Here is a 25,275-nt window from a genome sequence, read left to right on the forward strand (position 1 = left end):
TCATTGATGCTTTGGGGCTGCAGATTTGTGATTATTTTCTCCAGTTTCTGCTTCACCTCATTTAAAGCTTTGCAGTCACAGAACTATAATCTGCTGGGTGCACGAGCCTACACAATTTAGTCAGTTCTATGCCTTTTGACACAATAATGATAAGGAAATTGTAGCAAACCAGTAACAGAGAAAAAAAATCAGGGACTTCAGGAGGCAATCACATTTTAGCACTGAACTATTTCTACCTTGCCCCAATTTTACTTTCCCAAAGAAACAATAAAGAGACAATGTGGCTTACATTTTATTTGACATCACAATGATCCATAAAACATAGAACAGGTTTCTCATAATGTGTATAAATAAATGCCCTCCAGACAAATTAAGCCCTCCACCCCACAAAAAAAAAAACAAGAAAAAAAAGATGTGAGTGAAAAGGGAGCAAGTGAATGGTGGTGGTTTGTGTGGTCAGCTGTGTTTTTGTGAATAGATTTGTAAAGGAGCAGAACATAAGCATCACTAAAAGAACTAAAAATAAAGAAACAAAGGCACATTTGGCTTGGCAATAATGATGAACAAGCTAAAGGGGTGGCAGACAAGTGGAGTTGTTTTTAGTCAATCACAGCCTGTTTTTGACATGGTAACTTTTGACAAAGCACAAATTTACAGTAAATACAGTAGCTATGCACATTTTGCAGTAACTGCAGCTGAAAAAATCCCTTTTTTACATCATAATGATTGTCTTTATTTTCTTACAATGACAAAAAAAGCAAAAACATAATGCATGGTATACAAATAACACAAATTCATTTCAAAATGTCAAAAAAGACTATGCTCTTATGCTAATAATAATTCAAAAACAAAGTCTAAGCTGAACCCATTAATGCATATGTGATAAATGTGTAAGGATCCCAGCAATGTGATTCTACTACAGTGAAACAGCTCTGGATTGTGATTGTGCTCAACTGCAAAGTACTGTGGCCTAATCATGGGCTCATTAATTAATGAGTGTGTGCTACAAAGCCTTCTAATGGAATCTAATGAATGTCTAATATGTTTTTGGCAGTTTAGTTATTGACATGGGCTTTAACAGCCATCCTGATACAGGATCATCAAAAACTGGTGTGCAATCTTCAAAATGTTCAGTTTCAAACATTTCCAAAATTAGACAGTATGCATAATTGTGGAGAAATGTTAGAGGCATGTCTTTAGTTTAGATTATAATTGTTAAAATTGTTAAAAAAAAGAAACAAAAGACCTCTGCAACTTTTCTAATGTCTGTTAGCGCCTAATGGTATATAAGTAATAAGTTATGATGGTGCACATTAAAGTTTTTTGGTCATTCGACATTAAACATAGACATTTTAACACCCCTCATGTATTACTTGCAGTTTTTTTTTTACATACAATAACATATTTTATCTTGTTCCAGCCCTGGCATATAGTTTTCCAACAACTGTTTGGTCAGCCTATGGCTCGTATTCTCAATCTGTGATGCATCAAGGTCTTCAAAATCGAGAGTATGATTTTTTTCTTCAAAATTCAAAATGTGATTAGTTGATTCCACTGTCAGCTGCTAATTAAGCTGATAGTTCACTCAGTTGAGCTCCTGAAGGCATAACCAATAAATTCTATGACGAAAACAACTAAACACTGAAATAATAAGTGTATTACTACAGTACCTGCAGTGTTTAAATATGAACATTCTATGAAAGGAAATTACCTAAATATTATAGAAATGTATTTTTAGATCCTGGAAATCATTAGGTCTTCTCTGAAGGTCTAGAAGGCCCTGAGGATTCCCAGGTGTATAATATGTCGGGACTTTACGCATCAAAAGGTTTGCACAAACATCATGTCGCTTCTAAAGAAATTATGGCAATACACTGATTACCCCATACTCAGTTTTTAGTGAATGACCTATACAACTGTGAAGTCACAGCTATGTTGCACATGAGAATAATGTTGGCTACCCAGAATTCCATGCAGCATGCAGACATTCATTCCTGTTTTTTTAAAGAAACAAAGACGACAATACAGTGCAAAAAGGAGAAAAAAAGGTAATGATTGTCGTATTTCAAGCAAAATATTGCAGTGATCATCTGCATAAACTGTCCATATGCTTCCATGTCCAAGAGGGCACAGGATCAGGCAGTAAATGGAATCAGTTTTAATGAAGAATTAAGAATAGTTACTACCTCTATTATAAGCAAATTGTACATCTATCTATCTATCTATCTATCTATCTATCTATCTATCTATCTATCTATCTATCTATCTATCTATCTATCTATAATAAAATATTCAAAATGTGCTCTTTATTTTACATGTGCATGTTTAAAAGACCCCATCACTCTTTATCAAAACACTACACTTAATATCAAGTTTGGCCCATTGTAGCTCACGTCTAGATCACCACTGTTTTAATACAGGTTTTGTGATTCAACTGCCTGAAGCCTTATCCAAAGTCTGTAGTTTCACTTTGAAACTGCTGACATCAGGAAATGTGGAGCACTGCAGCTACAAATAATCAAATCATCTCTGCTCCAAGCATGTTTTAGTGGCTATGGTCCAGCTCATTTGTTTCTAGAACCAAAAGTAATGGCCCACATGTGTGTTGTGTTTGCATGACAAAAGGAAAACAAGTCCAGCTGGCGTCATAAAGAATATGTGAATGAGCAGAGCAAAATAGGATGAGAAATCAGGCTGTTGGTTTATAGCTCTTTGGCACAAACACTCTGATGTCTTCAAACACTTGTAGATCTACTGAGAACACAGACTGATACAGACTCAAAGGCAAGCTTCTCTGAAAAAGTAAGGAAGAGGTCACATAGGTCAGTAGCAGCATGACCAACCCAAGTTACTGCACTGCTGGCATCCTAATGGAACGGACATGGTCTCTGCACATTATCAGCAATTTTAACTTTCAAGACCATAAATATGAAGAGAATTTGTGAGCACCGCCACCAGTAAAACCAGACGCTACACTGCAACCTACAATGTGACCAAACCATACTACTAACCAATCAGTGCATTCCAATTAGGCTTATCGAGAACTGTGTTCAGATATCACTAAAATCCTCTCCCATCCCAGTTTCATATTACAAAATTGTGCTTTATGTGGCCTGAGAGATGAAGAATGTAATGAATCATGAAAGAAAAAAACACAAAACAAAAAGACATGTGCCCATTGTGTTTAGAAAATCCACCAGTCATGCCATGCAGACTACACAGAAGAAGATCCTCACAGTTTATATTTTAAATACTGGCATACAACGATAATAATACCTGTTAAAATAAGTTGTCAAAAATGTACAATTTCATTTCAAATCCCACTGATGTTATTTTTTCCGAGCACACATTTGACTAACAATATATATTATTTCAGAATATTATTTACAGTTCTCTTTTGGTACTTTTCAGATTTAAAGAGTTTAAGAACTTAGGGAGAAAAAAAAATGAAAAGAATGTTAGTCACCTTGCAAATGAAAAAGGTCAAATACAAAATATAAAAATACATTATTTTTGCCATATGTGAAATACATTGCATATACTACAAGACAGTTTCTTTAAAATCACTGAAGTTGAAAACACAGGCAAAGGCAAGTGATATCAACAGTTAAATGTGCATTGCACTGCATGGTTGCAAAAGAAAATTGTTATGGAATACGACCTTCTAACGTAACAGAGTGTAATTTGGCAGAATAAAAGTTAATTCTTGTATTTTGAACTTGGAATTCATCGATCTAATGAGTCAAAGTGGCCAACAAACATTTTGTCCATGTTTTTATCTTTAACACAAGCCTAGAACATAACACAATACCTCAAAATGAAAGCATTACCAATTCTCACTGCAAAATTTTCCCCAACAAACTGACTGATCTTAATCAGCCATTGCATAAGCGTTTGCACTGGATCAGTATCAACTGACTACAGTCTAACAGTGCTCCAGACATGTTATAGACGGACCATCTGCAAATCATGAAAATTGGCAATACGACATCAACCATGTATAATAAGAATTTAATTTACCATATATTTAGGCTGGGTGGTTTCTGTAGGTGCCCAAGCTGTGGCAGGCTACCTTTTTCTTAGTTCCAGCTGAGGTTGGACAGGAGGGTGGCAGTGCGCTTGTTGGCACGGCCTGCATCTCTAGACCAACATTGGCGCAGACACAAAACTCTCCCCACGGGCTATGTTAGCAGCTGCAGGCTCGTGGTTGGCTTCCACGTTGTCATGGTTTGAGGGCTCATATGGGGGAAGTGCATCACTGGCAGTTTCATCCATCCCAGGAGGGTGCCCTGAGCCCTCCCAAGCAGAGGGGGCACCACCATTTGCAGGGCTGCTGAGGTTTTCATCATCAAGATCCTAAAAAAAACAAACTTGGTTATTAGTTAAGTGGGCAGAACCCTCACTTATTTATGCTAACATGTTATGTTTAAACATGCACTGAGTTGCCAGTTTACTAGGAAAATCATAAATTAAAGCTGCGCTGTGTAAGAGTCACCCTGTAAAACCTAAAATAACAATGTAAAAGTTAGACGGACCACGTCTTTACGTATTAACATCACATCCAGTAACAGACTCAGAAAGATATATATATATATATATATATATATATATATATATATATATATATATATATATATATACAAATGGCACTTGGTGTGCCAGTTTTAGCATCTCCCAAAAGGCGGTCACCAAGTTTTTTTTTTTCCAGGAACTGTAGAAAGCTGCAAAGTACTAGTGATCAGCAACCTTGTGGACAAAAACAGCTTGTGGATCAGAAGGGTCAAAGAAGATCAGCTAAGAATTATGCAAGCAAATTACATATGTATGCAACAGTGCTCTGAAGGTTATCATATCATATTTTGTCTACAGCCTACAGCAGTTAAGGATCATATCATGTGCTGAAGACAGTGAAAAGCAAGAACTCCAGTAGGCATAAAAGCATGAAAACTAGGCAGTTGAGGAGTGGAAAAGGGTTTCCTTGGTGAATCTATAGATGTCTGACAAATTGAAGGAAACACCTCAATAAATGAATGGAGAAACCTAACGAGTGCAGATATACTGCATGATACAATTACGCTATTAATATCCCATGCTCAGTCTAGTGTTTCAATCGGAAGGTGACCGAAGTGTTATCTACATTTGGATCTATGGAAAACACATCAGTAAATAGGGTTGGAAATTGTGGTCAAAAGCCAACGACTTCATCCTTTAGTGTGAAATTAAGGAAAAAATAGAAAAGCAGATTTTCCTCAGGAGCCTGAAGTCTGTCCACATATCATCTAAAGAAGGATGTCATAGCATTGCAGCGTATAAACCCCTTATTACAACGGTAAATGCACATGCACAAAAACAACTGATGCTGGTCTACAGAGATGTGGAGAAAGTAATATGGTCGGGAGAGTCATCCTTCACCATATTCTCTAAAAGTGGGCGAGTGCTTGCAAAGCTTGAATGCTTGACCCCTACAATGATGGGTTCTGGTGGCTCAGTTATGCTCGGTATTTTGCTGGCATGGTTTATCGTATGATGAAACATTTCTATTTTGATGGGTGTGGTCTCTTCCAACATGACAATGCCCCCATCCACGGGGCACGAGGGGGTTACTGAATGGTTAAGTACGAAAATAATGTATCTCATATGCTATGGCCTTTGCAGTCATCAGACCTCAAAACACCAAAAAGGGAATATCTTTTGGAAGATTTCCTCCATCCCTCCAGTACAGCTCCAGACTGAATTTATGCCAAGGCACACCTGACTAAGATGCTTCATCAAAGATAAGAATTTATTGCAAGACTGCAGGGTCATCATGTTTGATGTCAACAGTACAGGCCAATGGTGGCAGTGTCACTATGTAGGGAATGCTTTCCTGGCACATTAGCACATTTGAAGTTCACTTCACTGAAGAATATCTCAATGACATTGCTGAGTCCAGGTTCAAGCTCATTTCATAGCTCCAGTTTATATACACTTGAATGAATACCTCCATTGTGATACTGCATATCACTAGGCATGCATTGTCACTGAATAGTTCAAGGAACATGGCTCCAACTCAGTCTGCAGATTTCAACCCTGTTTAGCATCTTTGATTTGAGGTGGAACATGCTGTTCACAGCAAGACTGTGCAGCAATGCATTTTGCAGTAACTGTGCAACACTTTCTATCTTGTAGAATCGATGGCCATAAGAATCCATGCTGTTTAAAAGCTACAATAGAAATATGCTTGTAAAAAAAAGGTTTCCAAAAAACTGCCAACTGACTGTTAGCATTTAAATGCATATAATGACATGCCTGAGTAAGTGGTGACTGCTTTTTTCATCTCCTATTTCAAACTGGCTGAAAGACCTCCGTACCGCCAGAGTCTTGAGAATCTTTCTAATTGTGACTTTTAAACATATTTTTAAATGTGCAATCTTGCTGTGCTAGCTGGGAATTCATGGATAATGACATCATTCAAATCTGGCTGTGTGAGAATGAACTTGCATGAGTCCAGACATTTTCCTCAATCCATTAAAGGCTCAGATTTTCTATTGTAGACATTTATTCACATCTGGCCGCAAGTCAGGCTGGACCTGAGAGCCATGTGCCTGGTGCAAACAGAATGGCCATTTTTAAGCATTGCATGACCGCATGTACCTGCAATCAGCTTCTCAGCTTGTAATTCCTCAGCTAAGAATTGGAAATGAAATCCATTCATTTTAAACGAAGTGCTTTAAGGCGACAACTATAAAGCCTAGATGGACAAAGATAGAATGAAACCCTTCAATCTTTGCATCACCTGCAGAGTCCCCTGAGGGCCTGTGGGTGTGTGGCTGCCATACACACACTCACTATTGTAGTAATTGGCTTTACGGTTATCATGGGAGATGAAATAACCAGCTCATCATATTAATCCTCATAAAAAGCCTTTGGCAGTGTTAGCGCAGTGCATCATACATTACTCTGAGTCATTAGTCTTTACTTTTAGTGGGAGCATGTAAGCTGCTCACCACATTAGGGACCATTTAGTGTCTTCTCTGAAGTTTGTAAAATCAGTTATGTGCATAGTCATATGCAACTTTTGGGTGCTCAAATGACGTATTTTGGTGATTTCTTAAGTGAAAAGAAGTCCACATCCTCTACAGAGAACACATTTTAATGCATATTTGCTGCTTACTTGTGGAATTTGCATAAAATATACAATGGGCCATGTTTCTCAATATGTTAAACTCTGCAAATAAAAAGAAATTGGGAACCAAAAATTTAAAGAACAAATGTAATATTTTTTTAGCTCAAGTCAACAAAACGTGTTATAATTTGGACATAATTCACCCTTATACCTTTTTAATTACCCACCTGGTGGCTGTAATACAGGACTTTTTTAGTTAGGGTTAGTTTTAACACAATATTTCAACTAAGCCTGCCATAATAATCAAAAGAGAGGCCGATGTCCCCATTTATCACCAATGTACTATAGATATCATGCAAAAGAAAGATATTTCAGCTTTACCATGCTAATATTTGTTGGTCTACTTTGTGGTCAAAAATGAATGTCTCTTAACTATTCCTATGAAACTGGCTGTAACATTTTTACTCACTTTACTTTTTGCTGCACTGCTCCAAAACACTGGGTGCAGGAAAAAAAATAATGTTTATAGCACAGATGTACAGATTTCTAATATATTAAAAATGTGATTTTTGCACAAATATATTCAAAATGATTTAGCAAAAAACAAAATGTGTTAGGTTACCCCACACTCCCCAACTTATCAACAAGCAATAGACTGCATGCTAATTGAAGCTGACATGATATGGTGCATCATTAACCATACTAGCAGATGCTAACTGTTTTATCTACCTCAGTTTTAAAAGAAAAAGCACTTCTGTACTTTGTGGTCCTGCGCTTCAGACGTTCAGAAGGAAGAAAAAAGAAAGAAATGTAGAAAAAAAACCCTCATTTACAGGTGTTAATTTGTTCATTACCTTTGATGGACATGAGCTCTAATGGATAAGCATTCATTATAGCAAAATGATGTAATAGCTCTAATCTCAAGGTCTTGAACTGAACTTGTGCTGCTTTGAAAAACACATGCTTTTAAGAAATGATATTTTTATATACATATGGTAAATGCATAATTGTGGCCTGTGGCGGCTTTAACCACCCCAGAGAACAGCAGCATGAAATTAAGCAGCATACTGTGTGTAAACATTCTCTTCAAATTTGCAGTATTCAGAACAACAATAACAAATAAATATAATGTATTAAGCCATCTGCAGATGTTGGTAGTATTTTGTCTGTTATTGCACAGTTGTGGTAATTGCTAGTTAGAAAGTGTTTGCAGCCAACCAAGCTGCGAACAGTGGCATCCAAGTCCAAGCAGGGGTTGTAAGCCAGTTGGATATTACCACGTAATTTCAAGCCCTGAACTAAGAAAGGCTTTGCATCATTTTCAGCAGATGCTTTTACTCTAACATCACGCTAGCATGCAGGGAATGAAATTCATTTTTCATGCTAAAAGCCCATAATGCCTGAACAAGCTGCTCTGACATACCACATCACTTTGGTTTTTGAAAGGCAACTTTCCACAGAGTGTGCAGAATGTTCCCTCAGAAGTGAAGACCAGCATGTGATTTAGAGCACGGTCAGAAGGAAGACCTACGGAGAGTGAAATCATGTTCGTACCGTGACTGGTTCAGCAGCCGTAGTCTCATAGTAGCTTGGTGCGTAGTTGCTCAAGGGCTGAGTTTCTGTGACTGTCATGGTCTGGTCCTTTGGCTTATGCAACTGTACACACATACATACACACAAAACGTCACAAATACACAGACAAATGACTAAACCCAATCGTTCATTACTGTTAATTTGGCAATGAAAAGGCAGCACCAGGAAGCATGCAGGGAAACGTGCTTTATTAGCAGCCTGCTAACTCTTACAGTACTGTAGCAATGTGCTCGATGCCTAGCTGTAGAACTAAGAAACACCAGGGGATGATCATTTCAGCTACTCTTCACATAAACAGCAACGTAAATAACAACTCTTCAGACTTGGTAACTAGTTTAACAGTCACATATACAGTATCTCACAAAAGTGAGTACACCCCTCACATTTCTGCAAATATTTTATTCTATCTTATTATATATATATATATATATATATATATATATATATATATATATATATATACTGCTCCAAAAAATAAAGGGAACACTCAAGTAACACATCCTAGATCTGAATGAATGAAATATTCTCATTGGATACTTTGTTCTGTACAAAGTTGAATATGCTGACAACAAAATCACATCAAATTTCTTAACCAATGGAGGCCTGGATTTGGAGTCACACACAAAATTAAAGTGGAAAAACACACTACAGGCTGATCCAACTTTGATGTAATGTCCTTAAAACAAGTCAAAATGAGGCTCAGTATTGTGTGTGGCCTCCACGTGCCTGTATGACCTCCCTACAACGCCTGGGCATGCTCCTGATGAGGTGGCGGATGGTCTCCTGAGGAATCTCCTCCCAGACCTGGACTACAGCATCCTGGACTCCTGGACAGTCTGTGGTCTGTTGGTGGATGGAGCGAGACATGATGTCCCAGATGTGCTCAATCGGATTCAGGTCTGGGGAACGGGAGGGCCAGTCCATAGCTTCAATGCTTTCATCTTGCAGGAACTGCTGACACACTCCAGCCACATGAGGTCTAGCATTGTCCTGCATTAGGAGGAACCCAAGGCCAACCGCACCAGCATATGGTCTCACAAGGGGTCTGAGGATCTCATCTCGGTACCAAATGGCACCTCTGGCGAGCACATGGAAGGCTGTGCTGCCCTCCAAAGAAATGCCACCCCACACCATTACTGACCCACTGCCAAACCGGTCATGCTGAAGGATGTTTGCGGCAGCAGATTGCTCTCCACGGCGTCTCCAGACTCTGTCACGTCTGTCACATGTGCTCAGTGTGAACCTGCTTTCATCTGTGAAGAGCACAGGACGCCAGTGGCGAATTTGCCAATCCTGGTGTTCTCTGGCAAATGCCAAGCGTCCTGCACAGTGTTGGGCTGTGAGCACAACCCCCATCTGTGGACGTCGGGCCCTCATACCATCCTCATGGAGTCGGTTTCTAACCGTTTGTGTAGACACATGCACATTTGTGGCCTGCTGGAGGTCATTTTGCAGGGCTCTGGCAGCGCTCCTCCTGTTCCTCCTTGCACAAATGTGGAGGTAGCGGTCCTGCTGCTGGGTTGTTGCCCTCCTACGGCCTCCTCCACGTCTCCTGGTGTACTGACCTGTCTCCTGGTAGCGCCTCCAGCCTCTGGACACTACGCTGACAGACACAGCAAACCTTCTTGCCACAGCTCGCATTGATGTGCCATCCTGAGCTGCACTACCTGAGCCACTTGTGTGGGTTGTAGAGTCCGTCTCATGCTACCACGAGTGTGAAAGCACCACCAACATTCAAAAGTGACCAAAACATCAGCCAGAAAGCATCGGTACTGAGAAATGGTCTGTGGTCCCACCTGCAGAACCACTCCTTTATTGAGTGTGTCTTGCTAATTGCCAGTAATTTCCACCTGTTGTCTATTCCATTTGCACAACAGCATGAGAAATTGACTGTCAATCAGTGTTGCTTCCTAAGTGGACAGTTTGGTTTCACAGAAGTTTGATTTACTTGGAGTTATATTGTGTTGTTTAAGTGTTCCCTTTATTTTTTGAGCGGTATATATATATATATTATAATGAAACTTGGATATAACTTAAAGTAGTCAGTGTACAGCTTGTATAGCAGTACACATTTACTGTCCTCTGAACATAAGCCAGCACACAGCCATTAATGTTTAAATAACTGGCAACACAAGTGAGCACACCTCACAGTGAACATGTCCAAATTGTGCTCAAAGTGTCAATATTTCGTGTGACCACCATTATTATCCAGCACTGCCTTAACCCTCTTGGGAATGGAATTCAACAGAGCTGCACAGGTTGCTACTGAAATCCTGATGACATCACGGAGCTGGTGGATGTTATACACCTTGCACTCCTCCTCCTTCTGCTTGAGGATGCCCCACAGGTGCTCAATTGGGTTCAGGTCTGGAGACATACTTGGGCAGTCCATCATTTTTACCTTCAGCAAGACAGTTGTCATCTTGGAGTTGTGTTTGGGGTCGTTATCGAGTTGGAAAACTGCCATGGAGGGCATTTTCCGAAGGGAGGGGATCATGCTCTGCTTCAGAATGTCACAGTACATGTTGGAATTCATGTTTCCCTCAATGAACCGCAGCTCCCCAGTGCTGGCAGCACTCATGCAGCTCCAGACCATGATGCTTCCACCACCATGCTTGACAGCAGGCAAGAGACAACTGTCTCAGTACTCCTCACCAGGGGACCACCACACATGCTGGACACCATCTGAGCCAAACAAGTTTATCTTGGTCTCGTCAGACCACAGAACATGGTTTCCATAATCCATGTTCTTGGACTACTTGTCTTCAGCAAACTGTTTATGGGCTTTCTTGTGCATCAGCTTCAGAAGAGGCTTCCTTCTGGGACGATGGCCATGCAGACCTACTTAATGCATTGTGTGGCATATGGTCTGAGCACTGACAGGCTGACCTCTCACTTCTACAACCTCTGCAGCAATGCTGGCAGCACTCATGCATCTATTTTTTTAAGCCAACCTCTGGATGTGACGCTCAATACGTGGACTTCTTGTATTCTTGGACTTCTGTAACAAGGCCTGTTCCGACTGGAACCTGTCCTGGAAAACCACTGTATGACCTTGGCTTCCATGCTATAGCTCAGTTTTAGGGTGTTAGCAATCTTCTTATAGCCTAGGCCGTCTTTGTGGAGAGCAACAATTCTATTTCTCACATCCTATCCCGTCAATACCCAAACACCAAATTTAACAGCCCTGGCTCCTCATTCAAACCTGGAACCTTGTAACTCTAACGAGTCACATGACACAACTGGGCACAATGTGGACAAGTTCACCGTGAGGTGTACTCACTTGTGTTTCCAGCTATTTAGACATTAATGACTGTGTGTTATTTTCAGAGGACAGTACATCTGTACTGCTATACAAGCTGTACAATGACTACTTTGGATACTTTTATATCCAGGTTTCATGTCTATAGTTTTGTTTCATGAAAAGATATAATAAAATGTTTGCAGAAATGTGAGGGTGTACTCAATTTTGAGAGATACTGTACATTACTTTCACAACTTTTACAAGTTTGTTCCCTGATGACCTGTTAACTTATTTTCAGAAAAAATAGTAATTTGAGTTGTTAAAACATTTGCTTACAACTATTTTTTTGTCTCGGAACTACACACTGCTAGCTCTACAATAACAGCGCAAGCTCTACAATAAGTTTGGAACATTTTCACCATGTTTTTGCTATGACAGTAACAATTTATTTGAAATGATATTTTGGCTTCTTTGCTTTGGTATTTTTTGACTTGAAAGAAGGTTGTATGAAAGCAAGAGTTCACTCAAAGAGATCACTCAAATAATTGCAAATAACTTCCTGCCTGCAATGTCTCAATCTTGTGTCTGAGATCACTGAACAACAGTTATGATGTCAGTTGTGATAACACAATTGCTCTTGTGCTCTACTACTCAACTCACACACATGCACATATACACTGAAGGTATGAGCACATATACATGCAATTAGGACACTGTTTTCTCATTTCACAGCAATCAATCCTATGCCTTTTTGCCCCCAAAGCCCATGGTTAGCTGTGCAAATGCAACTTATCCCCCAACTCAATTTCTATGCATATTTATGGCAACTATATTGTTTGGACAAAAATCAAAACTGCACAGTATATGGAAAATTGGAAACCTGCTTCAAATGCCAGTCACTGTCTGGTACCAAATCAAATAATCACAGAGTCATGACAAGACAGAATGTGTGGTGCATGCAACCAATCAGATTTGCTCCATTCAACTGTGAAACTGGAGGGGATTCTGACATTTTTGGCAAACTCATGAAGCTTGGATTCATCAGAACTATTCCCCTAGTTTAACATGCTTTCTCTTAGCATAACTGCCAATATGATGTATAATGTATGTATAATGTATATGTATAAATAGGTAAAAAAAAATGTGGAGTTCCTTTGAAGGGCTCATATCAAGAGAAAAAAATCTTTTTCCTCAGATTTCCTAAACAACAGAGTTTGATGTGGTATGTAAACATATATGAAAACTAATCTCCAAAAAGGCAGTTTTTGTGAAGTCATGAAAAGAAACACATTTACGTATATATCTACACATGTTCAGCTTAGAGCGGTTGGCCTGCCTGTTCACATTGTAGTTATAAGAAGCATTTTAACCCAGATTCCTATCTGAATAATGCATAATACAGGCAGCCAGTCAGAACAGAGCTCTCGTACATACATCAATCTGAAGCCACTTCTTAGAACAGATGAGTTAGTGTTTATTTGAGATCTCAGGTTCTTGAAAAGGTTCTTTTGCAATTATAACTGAATATTAAGCAAATACAGCCAGTATTAGAACAATTAAGTACAACTTAGCTCCATATCAAAATGAAGCATGTAGAACATGTAACATTATGAAAATGCAGACTAAGAAAATGGCAAATGAAAATAACAAGTCTTTCAAAGATGACTGACAGCAGAAGTGTTGGCTTACCATCTCAGTCGAGCTGCCAGTCTTCACAGGGGGAGGCGGCTTGTGCTTGGGTGGCCCACTGATTGCATAAGAAATACGAGGGGATGGGTTAGTTGTCATTATGCTTCATTGCCATATTGCGGAGGTGCAAATTAGAATGCATGGAAAAAGGATAAGACAAAAATAGACTGGAGGTTCAAGATGAGAGAGGGAGAGAAAACACTTCACAGAAATGGTGATGTGAGAAAGAAAATTATGTTTAGAAGGTGTATAGACTGGATGTGTGTTCACACTCACTCTCCATTTTCAGCGCTCTGCAACCATTTGCGATACATAGCCACCCCAGCTCCGATCAGACATAGAATGACCACAGCGCCGATGATGCCACCGACGACGCCCCCCGTCAGTGCTCCCTGGGGTTGTTTACCCTTTGCTACAAGAAAGATTACACAGGGGCGAGTTAACCCAGCACTTGAGCAGGAATAATATATTTACTTAAAAAATGACTATTTATGCACGTTTATGTCACTGAGTGATTTCTTTGACTTGACTCACGTCTGTCTGCATTGACACAGAGCAATGATGAGACATTAAGCACTGAAGATGTTTGTATTATAAATTTTGCATCTCAGTTCCAGTTTAAAAAAGTAGTTTAGTACATCATCTACTCTTTTATCTGGGCTAGCACAGTAAGACCAGTAAGACATTTAAAGCACATTGGGAGACTGTATTTTTTTATTTTTAGTTTATATATTTATTTTTTCTTTCACAGTTTGCAAGATGCAGGATTCACAGGCAAAGTGTGCTCAGACTTGCTGTTGGGGTGAGCAAGCTAAAATTATCCTCCCTGCTGCTTTCACATAGACTGATTAGAGAGAGAGAGAGAGAGAGAGAGAGAGAGAGGCAAGCAGACAGATAGAGCTTTGAATGCTTATACTGAAACACTGTCACACTAACAAAGTACCCTTGAAATGCAAGGGGAAAAAATAAAAACTTGACAGCTAAAGCAAGCGATAGAGAGAGAGAGAAAGAAAGAGAGAGAGACAAAGGAAGAGAGTAAACAAGACCAAGAGAAGGGGATTCTATATTAGTTCATTGCAAGATACATAATGTAATACCAGCACTGATCACAGGGGAAGCTGTGGCTACTGAAAGTGGGACTTTTCCATGTGACAACATTCATCAGCTTAAGGTGGCGCTCTGTTTTCAAACTGAAGCTTAGTATAATGTCTGTAAATCACCTCAGTGCTGACAGCCTAATCACACAGTATGTACACACACGCAAACATAATGTGTTTGTAAAATCTGCACAAGGTTGGGCTGGCAGCCAAAAAAAAAAAGGACTAATCAAGGTGGTTGTTCAGAACAAATCACATTCTGTTGGACATGCATATAAACGTTCTATACATCTAGATTGTCTAGCACAACCTAGTTAAAACTCATCTCCACTCACACCCTTTCAACAAAATCACAAGCTGCTAACTGTCAATAATTCATGTCTGTTGTGGAGAAGGGAGTAAGCAAGAGAAAGATGAGCGGAAGAACACAATGTCTGGACTGCAGCCATGTCATTTTCATTGTGTCTGTTTGGATGTTTGTCGGTTTTTGTCTAGTTGACGAGCCACCCATTCTTCCCCATCCTTCCACATGCATTTCTTTCCCAGGGCACTTGCACTACAGCAGCATGGATATCAGAGTTTAACTGAAAGCATTTGCTATTGATGTTCGCCAGTGATAGTGAAGTTGTCCTGATGAATAAATGATGAGCTTCCACTAGATAAAAACAATTTGAGAGAAATAGATTTTGAGACAAAGAGAAAGACAATGCAGAAGACAGATATTGAGAGAGAGAGAGAGGGAGAAGAGAGAGAAGGGAGAGAAGAGAGAGAGATTGATCATTTTCATTGTTGAGAGAGCTTAAGCAGGAAATCACAGCACACAAATCCCAGCCTAAACACACAACGTATGTGATGCACTGCAATTCAGAACAGTCTCGCTTTTCCTCTCTGGTTCTGCCTGCTACTCACACCATCACACTCTAGCTCCATTTTTTGACAGTATTTCCCAACTCCAGTCCTAAAAGCCTTTCTTTATTGCACAGACTTGCATTGTCTCAGACCTAACACTGCTGATCAGGGGCTGATGATTAAGACTAATGACTTATGAGGTATGCTAGAGCAGAGTATGAGGGGCTCCAGCACTGGAATTTGTGAAACACTGTGCCAGAACTAGAGAATTTCTGGTGATGAGTACTGACACTCAACAATATCTTCCAGCAGGCATGTGAAAAAATAGATGCCATGAGGTGCATGAACACCTGCCCAGTTGTCCTCAGACTGTGCAAATGCCCTCTTAGTCGACATGTATAATGACCAAGTTCCAGCAAGACAAGGGTCAGTCGTACTCCGGAAAGAGAGTTCATGGGTCAGTTTGGGTCAACAACAGGGTGTTAATGACTACCTAAACCTTGTTTTTGAAATGATTAAGAACAGAAATCTGACTGCTGTAAACCAATGCCACTGTATTTTAATGATTTAGTAGCGTACTGGATAACATTACAAGCGTTTGTGCTAGAGAGCATGATTTAAACCCATCTCAGGATAGAAATCTGGCTGCTCCCTTCCATTGCTTCCTTCTGAAACAAGATGACACTGTCCCTCTTGATAGGAGTGTTTATCTTACTTACAGGTTGCTCTTTTTCCCCCTTTAAGCCCTTCGAGCCTGTCTTTGATTTTTTACATGAAAAACATTCTCCTGCTTTCCAAAATTTAAAGAAAGTTCCAACATACAGTGGGTTGCAAAAGTATTCAGCCCCCTTGAACTTTTCAACCTTTTGCCACATTTCAGGCTTCAAACATAAAGATATGAAATTGACATTTTTTGTGAAGAGTCAACAACAAGTGGGACACAATCGTGAAGTGGAACGAAATTTGTTGGATATTTTAAACTTTTTTTAGAAATAAAAAACTGAAAAGTGGGGCGTGCAATATTATTCAGCCCCCTTGCTTTAATACTTTGTAGCGCCACCTTTTGCTGTGATTACAGCTGCAAGTGGCTTGGGGTACGTCTCTGTCAGTCTTGCACATCGAGAGACTGAAATTTTTGCCCATTCTTCCTTGCAAAACAGCTCGAGCTCAGTGAAGTTGGATGGAGAGCGTTTGTGAACAGCAGTTTTCAGCTCTTTCCACAGATTCTCGATTGGATTCAGGTCTGGACTTTGACTTGGCCATTCTAACACCTGGATACGTTTATTTGTGAACCATTCCATTGTAGATGTTGCTTTATGTTTTGGATCATTGTCTTGTTGGAAGATAAATCTCCGTCCCAGTCTCAGGTCTTTTGCAGACTCCAACAGGTTTTCTTCCAGAATGGTCCTGTATTTGGCTCCATCCATCTTCCCATCAATATTAACCATCTTCCCTGTCCCTGCTGAAGAAAAGCAGGCCCAAACCATGATGCTGCCACCACCATGTTTGACAGTGGGGATGGTGTGTTCAGGGTGATGAGCTGTATTGCTTTTACGCCAAACATAAGTTCGATTTTGGTTTCATCTGACCAGAGCACCTTCTTCCACATGTTTGGTGTGTCTCCCAGGTGGCTTGTGGCAAACATTAAATGAGACTTTTTATGGATATCTTTGAGAAATGGCTTTTTCTTGCCACTCTTCCATAAAGCCCAGATTTGTGCAGTGTACCACTGATCGTTGTCCTATGGACAAAGTCTCCCACCTCAGCTGTAGATCTCTGCAGTTCATCCAGAGTGATCATGGGCCTCTTGGCTGCATCTATGATCAGTCTTCTCCTTGTTTGAGCTGAAAGTTTAGAGGGACGGCCGGGTCTTGGTAGATTTGCAGTGGTCTGATGCTCCTTCCATTTCAATATGATCGCTTGCACAGTGCTCCTTGAGATGTTTAAAGCTTGGGAAATCTTTTTCTATCCAAATCCGGCTTTAAACCTCTCCACAACAGTATCTCGGACCTGCCTGGTGTGTTCCTTGGTCTTCATGATGCTCTCTGCGCTTTAAACAGAACTCTGAGACTATCACAGAGCAGGTGCATTTATACGGAGACTTGATTACACACAGGTGGATTCTATTTATCATCATCAGTCATTTAGGTCAACATTGGATCATTCAGAGATCCTCACTGAACTTCTGGAGTGAGTTTGCTGCACTGAAAGTAAAGGGGCCGAATAATATTGCACGCCCCACTTTTCAGTTTTTTATTTCTAAAAAAAGTTTAAAATATCCAATAAATTTCGTTCCACTTCACAATTGTGTCCCACTTGTTGTTGATTCTTCACAAAAAATTACAATTTCATATCTTTATGTTTGAAGCCTGAAATGTGGCAAAAGGTTGAAAAGTTCAAGGGGGCTGAATACTTTTGCAACCCACTGTATATGTCTAGAAACATTTGTTTGTTTTTAGCTTTCACCCCCATTCATTAAGGACTCTATACAGATGCCATCTAGCTTTTGCTGTATTTGTTTTTTGGTATAACGAGAGCCCTAACACATCTAAAGAATATAGCAACAGTATTTGCAAAATAGCAACTTTTTTACGCACCTGACATAATTTTATCCTGATAAAAACGTAACAGGTTAAAACTAACTGGCATTTAACTTTACACACACAGACAACAGCGTTACAGTTTTTGTGGTAGGGCAGCAACCAGAAACTGATAGAGCAGGATACTGAGATAGCAGATAGCTAGGAGTATATCACACAGCAAGCATAGCAATTACTGTATCTCATGGCAAGTATAGCAAGTTAGCAAGCTAAATTTTCAGACTGACTGAGTAAGAATGAACGTGGTAACGGGAACTGATGTTAGATGATTAGTTCTGGATCACAAACTTCACTCCAACTCATTCCCAAAGGTATCTGATTGAACTCCATCACTCCAGGGTGCACAGTTCCATTGCTCCACAACCCCCCATTTGATTGGAAGTACCTTTCTATGGATATTACATAAGCTGTGTTTGCACACTTGGACAGGTAAATTAGCAGTGGGTACACAGAATGTATATATATATATATATATATATATATATATATATATATATATATATACACACAACCAATTTCTATGTATGCAATTCTAATAACTGATGCAGAAGACAGAAAAAAAAATGATCATCAACTTTTCGAAGAACTTTGGTTCTGTGTATAACCATTACTTTCACAAAATAGCGGGGCTTATCGATCCCAAAGGGAATCTGTTCTTTGATTCCAGGCATTTGGAAATTGAGAGCCCAAAGCTCCAAAGCTGGACATAATTCCAGTGACACACAAGTCTGCCTGCACCTGCGTTAACATGATATGCTATACAGACAGTATGAAGAACAATACAGTCTTTCACAGCTTACACACTGAGGTGGAGCTGTATTTTACTTTAGATAAAGTGAAAAAGAAAATAAAATGTAATATTTGTTGGGTGCCAAAACATCTACCTACTTGAAGGAACTGACAGAGGAGAATCAGGTACAGTTTAGCCAGTCACTGTTATTCAGCTAAGTTATTTTACTTAAGTAATTCTCCAACTTTCCTTGCTAAGGTTGAATATAATTAAGATTTTACTCTATGTTTTGCCAATGTCTGTTTACGGAATAAAAATTATTCTGTGGAAATAATTCAATCAAATCCAGGCGGAGGAAACGGAATCAGAGTCAATTCAAAAATTTCTCCACTTGAACAGCTCTACAGGAGACACGCTGAAGAAACCCCCGTTTTAAACTTCCATTTGGAAGTTTAAATGGAGTTTAATTGGCATTAGCCAATTCCCCCATTTTAATATCCAGTACTTACTTCCTTAAAAACCTGTACATCCAAGCCAAAAAGCATTTAGAAACCATTCCTTTCCCGTTGTCTTCTATTCACTCATTACACCACATAACCCTTACATTGCCGCATTCTGTTTAGCTTAATACAATATATTTCCATTCTGGCAAGTGCGTCCTGAGCTTCTCTTGATCGTGGCAAAAGAATTCATCATAAATATATTAATAGGCTACTGCCATTTATTTAGGCCTCTGTGTCAAAAACCAGCAGCGCCTGCAAGATATGCACTGCCCAGCTAAGACCAATTAAATAAATGTTCTTTTAAACCATTTATTAATAGGAGAGAAGAAGGAAATGATGGATGAGAATAGCCAGCTGGTGGTAATATGGAAGGAGAGAGAAAGAGGGGTTTTTAAAAGGTCCTCTGTCTCCCAGAGGAAGAGATGAGTGGCAGGGAGGACAGAAAGAGAACGACAAGGGGAATGAGAGAGAAAGAGGGAGAGAGAATTGTGAAAAGGAACATGCCACTGGTGAAGTGAGGAACTGTGAAAGCAAAGAATTACTCATGCTTTATCTTTTTTGCCCCTTCGATTCAGTAACTGTTGAAGGTTTCTTTGTTCATGCGACTGTCAGGTGCAATACAATATTAACAAATATTAGTATGTGTCAGGCATTTGCTAGAAGTGGCTGCTGCCTGACGGAGCGTGCTGCTGATAATAGCAAATAATTTTTCATTTCTTTAATGCTCCTGTGCTTTGGACCCTACACAGCGCACAAAGAACAAAAAGCACCTCTGTCTCAGTCTCACCTGTAATGCATGTGTAAATGCAGCCTAGAGGGAATTGAGCCTAGAATAAAGTGCTGAGGAAGACAATAAGGTTGGTAAAAGCAAATGTGAATCTGATAAAATGAAACATTCAAATAAAAGTTTGATTGATATATGACACAATATTACATGCCATAGCTGTATAGCTGTGGAAATAAGTATCTGATAAAAAAAGAAAGGTGATGAAAATGCAGGTGAATTGAAAACTAAAGTAGCATATTAACAAACTGATATAATACATTAGTACATGAAGTACATTACATCATTTCATCAACTCCTTTACGTTCTTTAACTAATTTATCAAATTGACATTTGTTTTAATTAATTAACTTCTGATTTTAGAAAATCAAATGACTATCACACATGTTTGTTTATTATTTATTTTTTGTCATTTATTAGCCTGTGGTCTTAAACATCAGCGGAGGCCCATTATTTTATATTGCAGTTGCTGTTACAACAAAATGATCATTCTTGTATCATCATTCTGTTTCATTTTCCACATGATTTTAAAACCCCAGTTTCCTTTTACATTGAGTTGATAATAGGGCCAATACAAATGCCGCAACATGACTTGCAATGCTGTCTTGGTCCATTAACTGCCAGTTAAGGATATTCAAAGAAACAAGGTTTAGTTCCACCAGATATGATATGGTGTCTCTAGAATGCCTGCACCAACTAGCCTAGCTCTGAAGATTGATGCCATGCTTTTGGCATGGCATTTACGCCTAAAATTAAAGCAGTATATCTACGCTGTTTATCTTGCTCTTTACTGAATACACCTGGGCATTGTCCTCCTCTCACAAATATAACGTTATATTCCCGTCAATCAAGTGCAGCAAGACCTGCTAGAGAGGGTGTCTCACAGTGTCTCAGACACACACACACACACGCAAGAAAGAGGTGGGCGCAGTGGAGAATGACAAAGAATCTTTGTTGAAATAATAATAATTATCATCAGCAGCTTGACTTCTGAATCATCACATTATCGTACTTATTCTTTCACCCTTCACCGCCTATACTTAGCCACCTCACTTTTAGAGAGAGACAGTGAAAAGGAGGAGGAGAGTGGAAGGAGGGTGGGCAAAAGAAAGTGGGGAAGAGTGAGGAAGACAGAAGAGAGAGAGATACAGAGGGACAGGGAAGAAAGAGAGAAATGAGAGACAGATAAAAGTAGGGGGAGAGGGAGGGAAGGAGAAAATGAGGAGAGAGAAGGGGAAATAGAGGTGAAGAGAGAGAAAGAGGGAGGAAGGTTAATGGAGTGAAGAAGGGCGAGAGTAAGGACAAGAGGGAATAAGAGGAGAGAAGGGTAAGTAAGAGAGAAGGAGAGAGAAGGGGGATAAAGGGAGGGAGAGAAAGAGAGGAGGGTAGAGAGAGGGTGAAAAAAGGTGGAGGGTAGAAATGCACTGATACCACTTATTCCCTTCCGATACCACTACTGATCTTTAAGTATCGGCTAATACTGAGCACCGATAACATTACTAATCTCTAACTCGTCTGTAAGTCTTGATATTTGTACAATTTCACTTGGTACATATTTTATTTTGGCAAAATTTATGTTATGGAGCACAAATGAAATACACTTAGCTTGTCTAGATGGCAATTTCTTGTTAAATTATATTTATTAGGTGCTTAAGACTCTGGTGCTGAGTGATAAAGCTGAAATAATACCAATAAGAGTCCTTGGGCAAGACTCCTAACACCATCTTGGCCTACCTGTGTAAAATGATAAAATTGTAAGTCGCTCTGGATGAGAGCGTCAGCCAAATGCTGTAAATGTAAATGCACCGCAGGCAGGGCAAGTGGACGCAGAGGCCTGGCTAGCAGGCTGCCATGCTAAAAGCTATGCTAAAGGCTATCTTTATGCAGAAAGTCTGGAAGGAACCACCTTCTGCTCTCACAGTAACATTAACTCAGACTGTAAGTGACCACAGAGCGGTAGATTACTGAATGAAGCAGCTCAGCCATTCAGGTAAGCGGCTCTGTTGATGTTTTCTTACACCAAAAACTGCTGTTAAAGATTCTGTCATGAGTATTTTTACCATTGCTTGTCATCCAACACTGCCAAGACATTAAGTTCTGTCTGCTGGTGCACATGCTTTGTGGTGCCAGTCATAGGTATCAATATCCCCATCATTGATACCGATACAGCGGTTAAGTGCCAGTATTGCTGCCGATACCAATACAGTATCAGTGCACTATTAGTGGGGGTAATGGAGGACGGAGGGCTGAGAGAAGGAAAGAAAGAGAATAAGGGGGAGAGTGATGGAGGAAAGGAGGCTTGAGAGAAAAGGCAAGAGAGAGAGGGAGAGAGAGTGAGGGCAAGAGAGAGTGATACAGAGAGGGCAGGCTAGTGAGCTGACTTTAAAAGCTTTAGAAAGATCATGATAATTGAGATGTGTGATCTGAAATCCGTCTGCACACAGAAAAACTGCCTCGCTCTCCACTGCCTCTTCTTAACAGCCAAAAGAGGATTAAGCACATGCGCACACATACACTTTATATGGCTTCTTTTTCGAGCCCGTTGTTCTTTGTGTGACCAGATAAGTTGTTGCCAGCACTTTACCTGACCCCTTTACCCAAATCCAATTCACATACTCATTCCTGATTGGTTGTCGGTGGTGCTGGTATTTGTTTGGCTTAGCAATCTGCAGCTGGCCCCACCTCTATCTCTGGCGCTCTCTACCTCTCCATCTGAGAAGAAGGGGAAACACTCCAAAGTCAGTGTTGCTGTATTAGTATGTAGCTGCTAAAAGCACGACATGAAAGACATCTACTTTTTAAAGATTTTTTTTACTGTCACGACACAGCAGTTCAAAGTAAAGCACTCTCAAGTCAGAAAGAAATGGATATGCTGGTCTTCTGGGCCAACAAAAAACAAGTCTGATGGTTAATTTAGAAAACAGTTGCAATCTAAATCCCAAGGAAAATTTAGTTCATAATTAGATATTTTCCCAAATTCAGAGGTAGAGAGCGTTAAGGGTGTTGGGAAAAAATAAAAGTAGATTTAATGTAAATTTGGTAAAATGTTATCAAAATAAAGTGTTCATATCTTGTATCCTGCGCCATTTAATTAGCTGAGTTGCTTGACCTGTTGCACCTATATAGAAAACAGAAGGACAGGCATATCCACCCAGTGACAAATTGAAGCGTTAATAAACAGGAGCTTTTGTAAAGCTATTTTATTATGTCTGCAACTACACAGGTCTCTTTTATGGTTTGTCAAAATAACTACACCTGGCAATACTTTCACTTCTGACACTCATAGAACCTGTGTCACTGAAGCATTCGGTTTCCTCGTTTTATTTTTTAAAAATAAGAGTTTGATGTAGTATTTATAACAAACCCTTTACTCTTCAGGCCATACTGTCCATGTATGAAAACGTAGCTGCAAAACCAGCCCATTATTAATTGTACTGTTTTTCTGTGATGTCACAATGTATTTATACATATACACCTAGTCAGCCTACAGCAGTTTAGCCCTGCCCTCTTATTCTAAAGTTAAAAGACTTAGACTGAGACACAATAGAGCGCAGTCAATCAGAACAGACATAATTTACATTGACCAGTCTTAAAGGCATAGCAGCAACAACTTATTAAATTCTTTGTCTTATTTAACATCTTAAAAAGGACTTAGAAAGGAGGGACAAGGGTCTTGTAAGAAAATTAATTATGTCTGTTTTTGGTATATAATCCTACACAAAGGTCATAAAAGGACCTCAGGGGACAAGAGAAAATAGGAAAGGAGGATTTCTACCTGTCCTCGGGTAATATTTTACAAAGGGCATTACTCAAGCACAGGATGTGTGTTCTTCACCTCAGGTGGAATGTAAAACACACACATATAACACATTGTTGTCTCATCACAACAACCTCTGGCTGCAAGCACCACCAGAAACCCACACAAATGGAGGCAACCCTCTAAAAGAGAAAGCAAAGAATCGAAGCGTGCACTCCGATCCATGTAGTGAATTTCACACCGCAATGCATAACAGGAGAAAAGATTCTTCTCTCTCTTTGTCTGAGTTGGTCTGTGGAGGAAAGCATACAAAATAATGAATGTGTTTTCCCCTCTCAGCTCTAGAGATATGACAATTCCATGGGCCAAGCCACCAAGCGACTCCATATTTGATTCATCTGCCATCCACTTAACAGATTAAAACTACTTCTGCAGGCTTGTGAGAATTTGTCCTCTTGCAAAGGGGCTTCTAATTGCTTGGCGTCTTTGTGTCTACAACACCTTTGTTCTCAGCTGTGTTAGAGGATGCATTTGATGTGTTTGTACTTGTGTGCACACCTGTGTGTTAGCAGGTCAGTCTCAGCTGTGGGAGTTTATGGATGGAGTCCCACCTCCTTGACAGAGCGGGTTACCTAGAAACAGCATGCATAAATAATGTACCTCAGATGAGAGCATGTCTGCTTGGCTGGGGCTGGCAGGCTCATTTGGAGTGGCAGAACAACCTGGGTGGCCAGAGGCAAAACACAGCATTTTTTATTTTCCCCCTCTCTTGGTCCTTTCTAATGACTTCTAAAACAGAACTGCTGTTTTATGAGCATGGCTTTTGTGATTGTACCACCTCATCAGATTCCAGTGCTTGCATCCCTTTGCCTTAGAACATCTTATGTAATAGAGCAGTTCCACTGATTTTACAACATTTCTACATAATTCAGTGGTTAAGATGAAAAGAAAGTCATTCAGTGGTTTGAGGTGAAATGCTTTACAGAGGAATTTACTGGGTTAAAAGATTTCAGCTTCATTTTTTGATACAGCAAAATATGTAAATGTGCATGTACCATAAGGTAAAATAGTCCACAAAGAAAATATTTTTCTTTATATATCAAAAATGAGAAGACAGCAGGGGTTAGCTGATGGTTTTGGAAAGTAAGTAAAGTGGCTATATTTGTGCTGTAGACATTGCAAACCCTAGATAATACCACTACCACTGCAAAGACTTCCCAACAAAATTCCCTGCAATAAACCACTTCTTTACAAACCAAACAAAATGCTTTGTTTATGTCTGCTGCTGTCTATGTTACATGTAGCACCTGGAGAAACTACACTT

The 25,275-nt window shown here is 39.7% G+C and overlaps 1 protein-coding gene across 2 annotated transcripts in view; it reads right to left on the minus strand.

The window, feature by feature from the left end:
• Positions 1-279: 279 nt before the first annotated feature.
• pvrl2l (PVR cell adhesion molecule related 2 like) overlaps positions 280-25,275 on the minus strand; it is a 185,688-nt gene continuing 160,692 nt past the window's right edge. The window contains exons 7-10 of one of the 2 annotated variants that reach the window (XM_017708498.2): positions 13,908-14,043; positions 13,632-13,689; positions 8,660-8,761; positions 280-4,356 (exon numbers count right to left, since the gene is read on the minus strand). In XM_017708498.2, the coding sequence (XP_017563987.1) occupies positions 4,141-4,356; positions 8,660-8,761; positions 13,632-13,689; positions 13,908-14,043 (512 nt within the window). In that variant the 3' untranslated portion in view covers positions 280-4,140. The remainder of the gene's footprint in view (positions 4,357-8,659; positions 8,762-13,631; positions 13,690-13,907; positions 14,044-25,275) is intronic. The other variant, XM_037538484.1, reaches the window with a different exon arrangement.

This window comes from Pygocentrus nattereri, chromosome 1 (assembly GCF_015220715.1).
Source record: "Pygocentrus nattereri isolate fPygNat1 chromosome 1, fPygNat1.pri, whole genome shotgun sequence".
Lineage (NCBI taxonomy): Eukaryota > Metazoa > Chordata > Actinopteri > Characiformes > Serrasalmidae > Pygocentrus > Pygocentrus nattereri.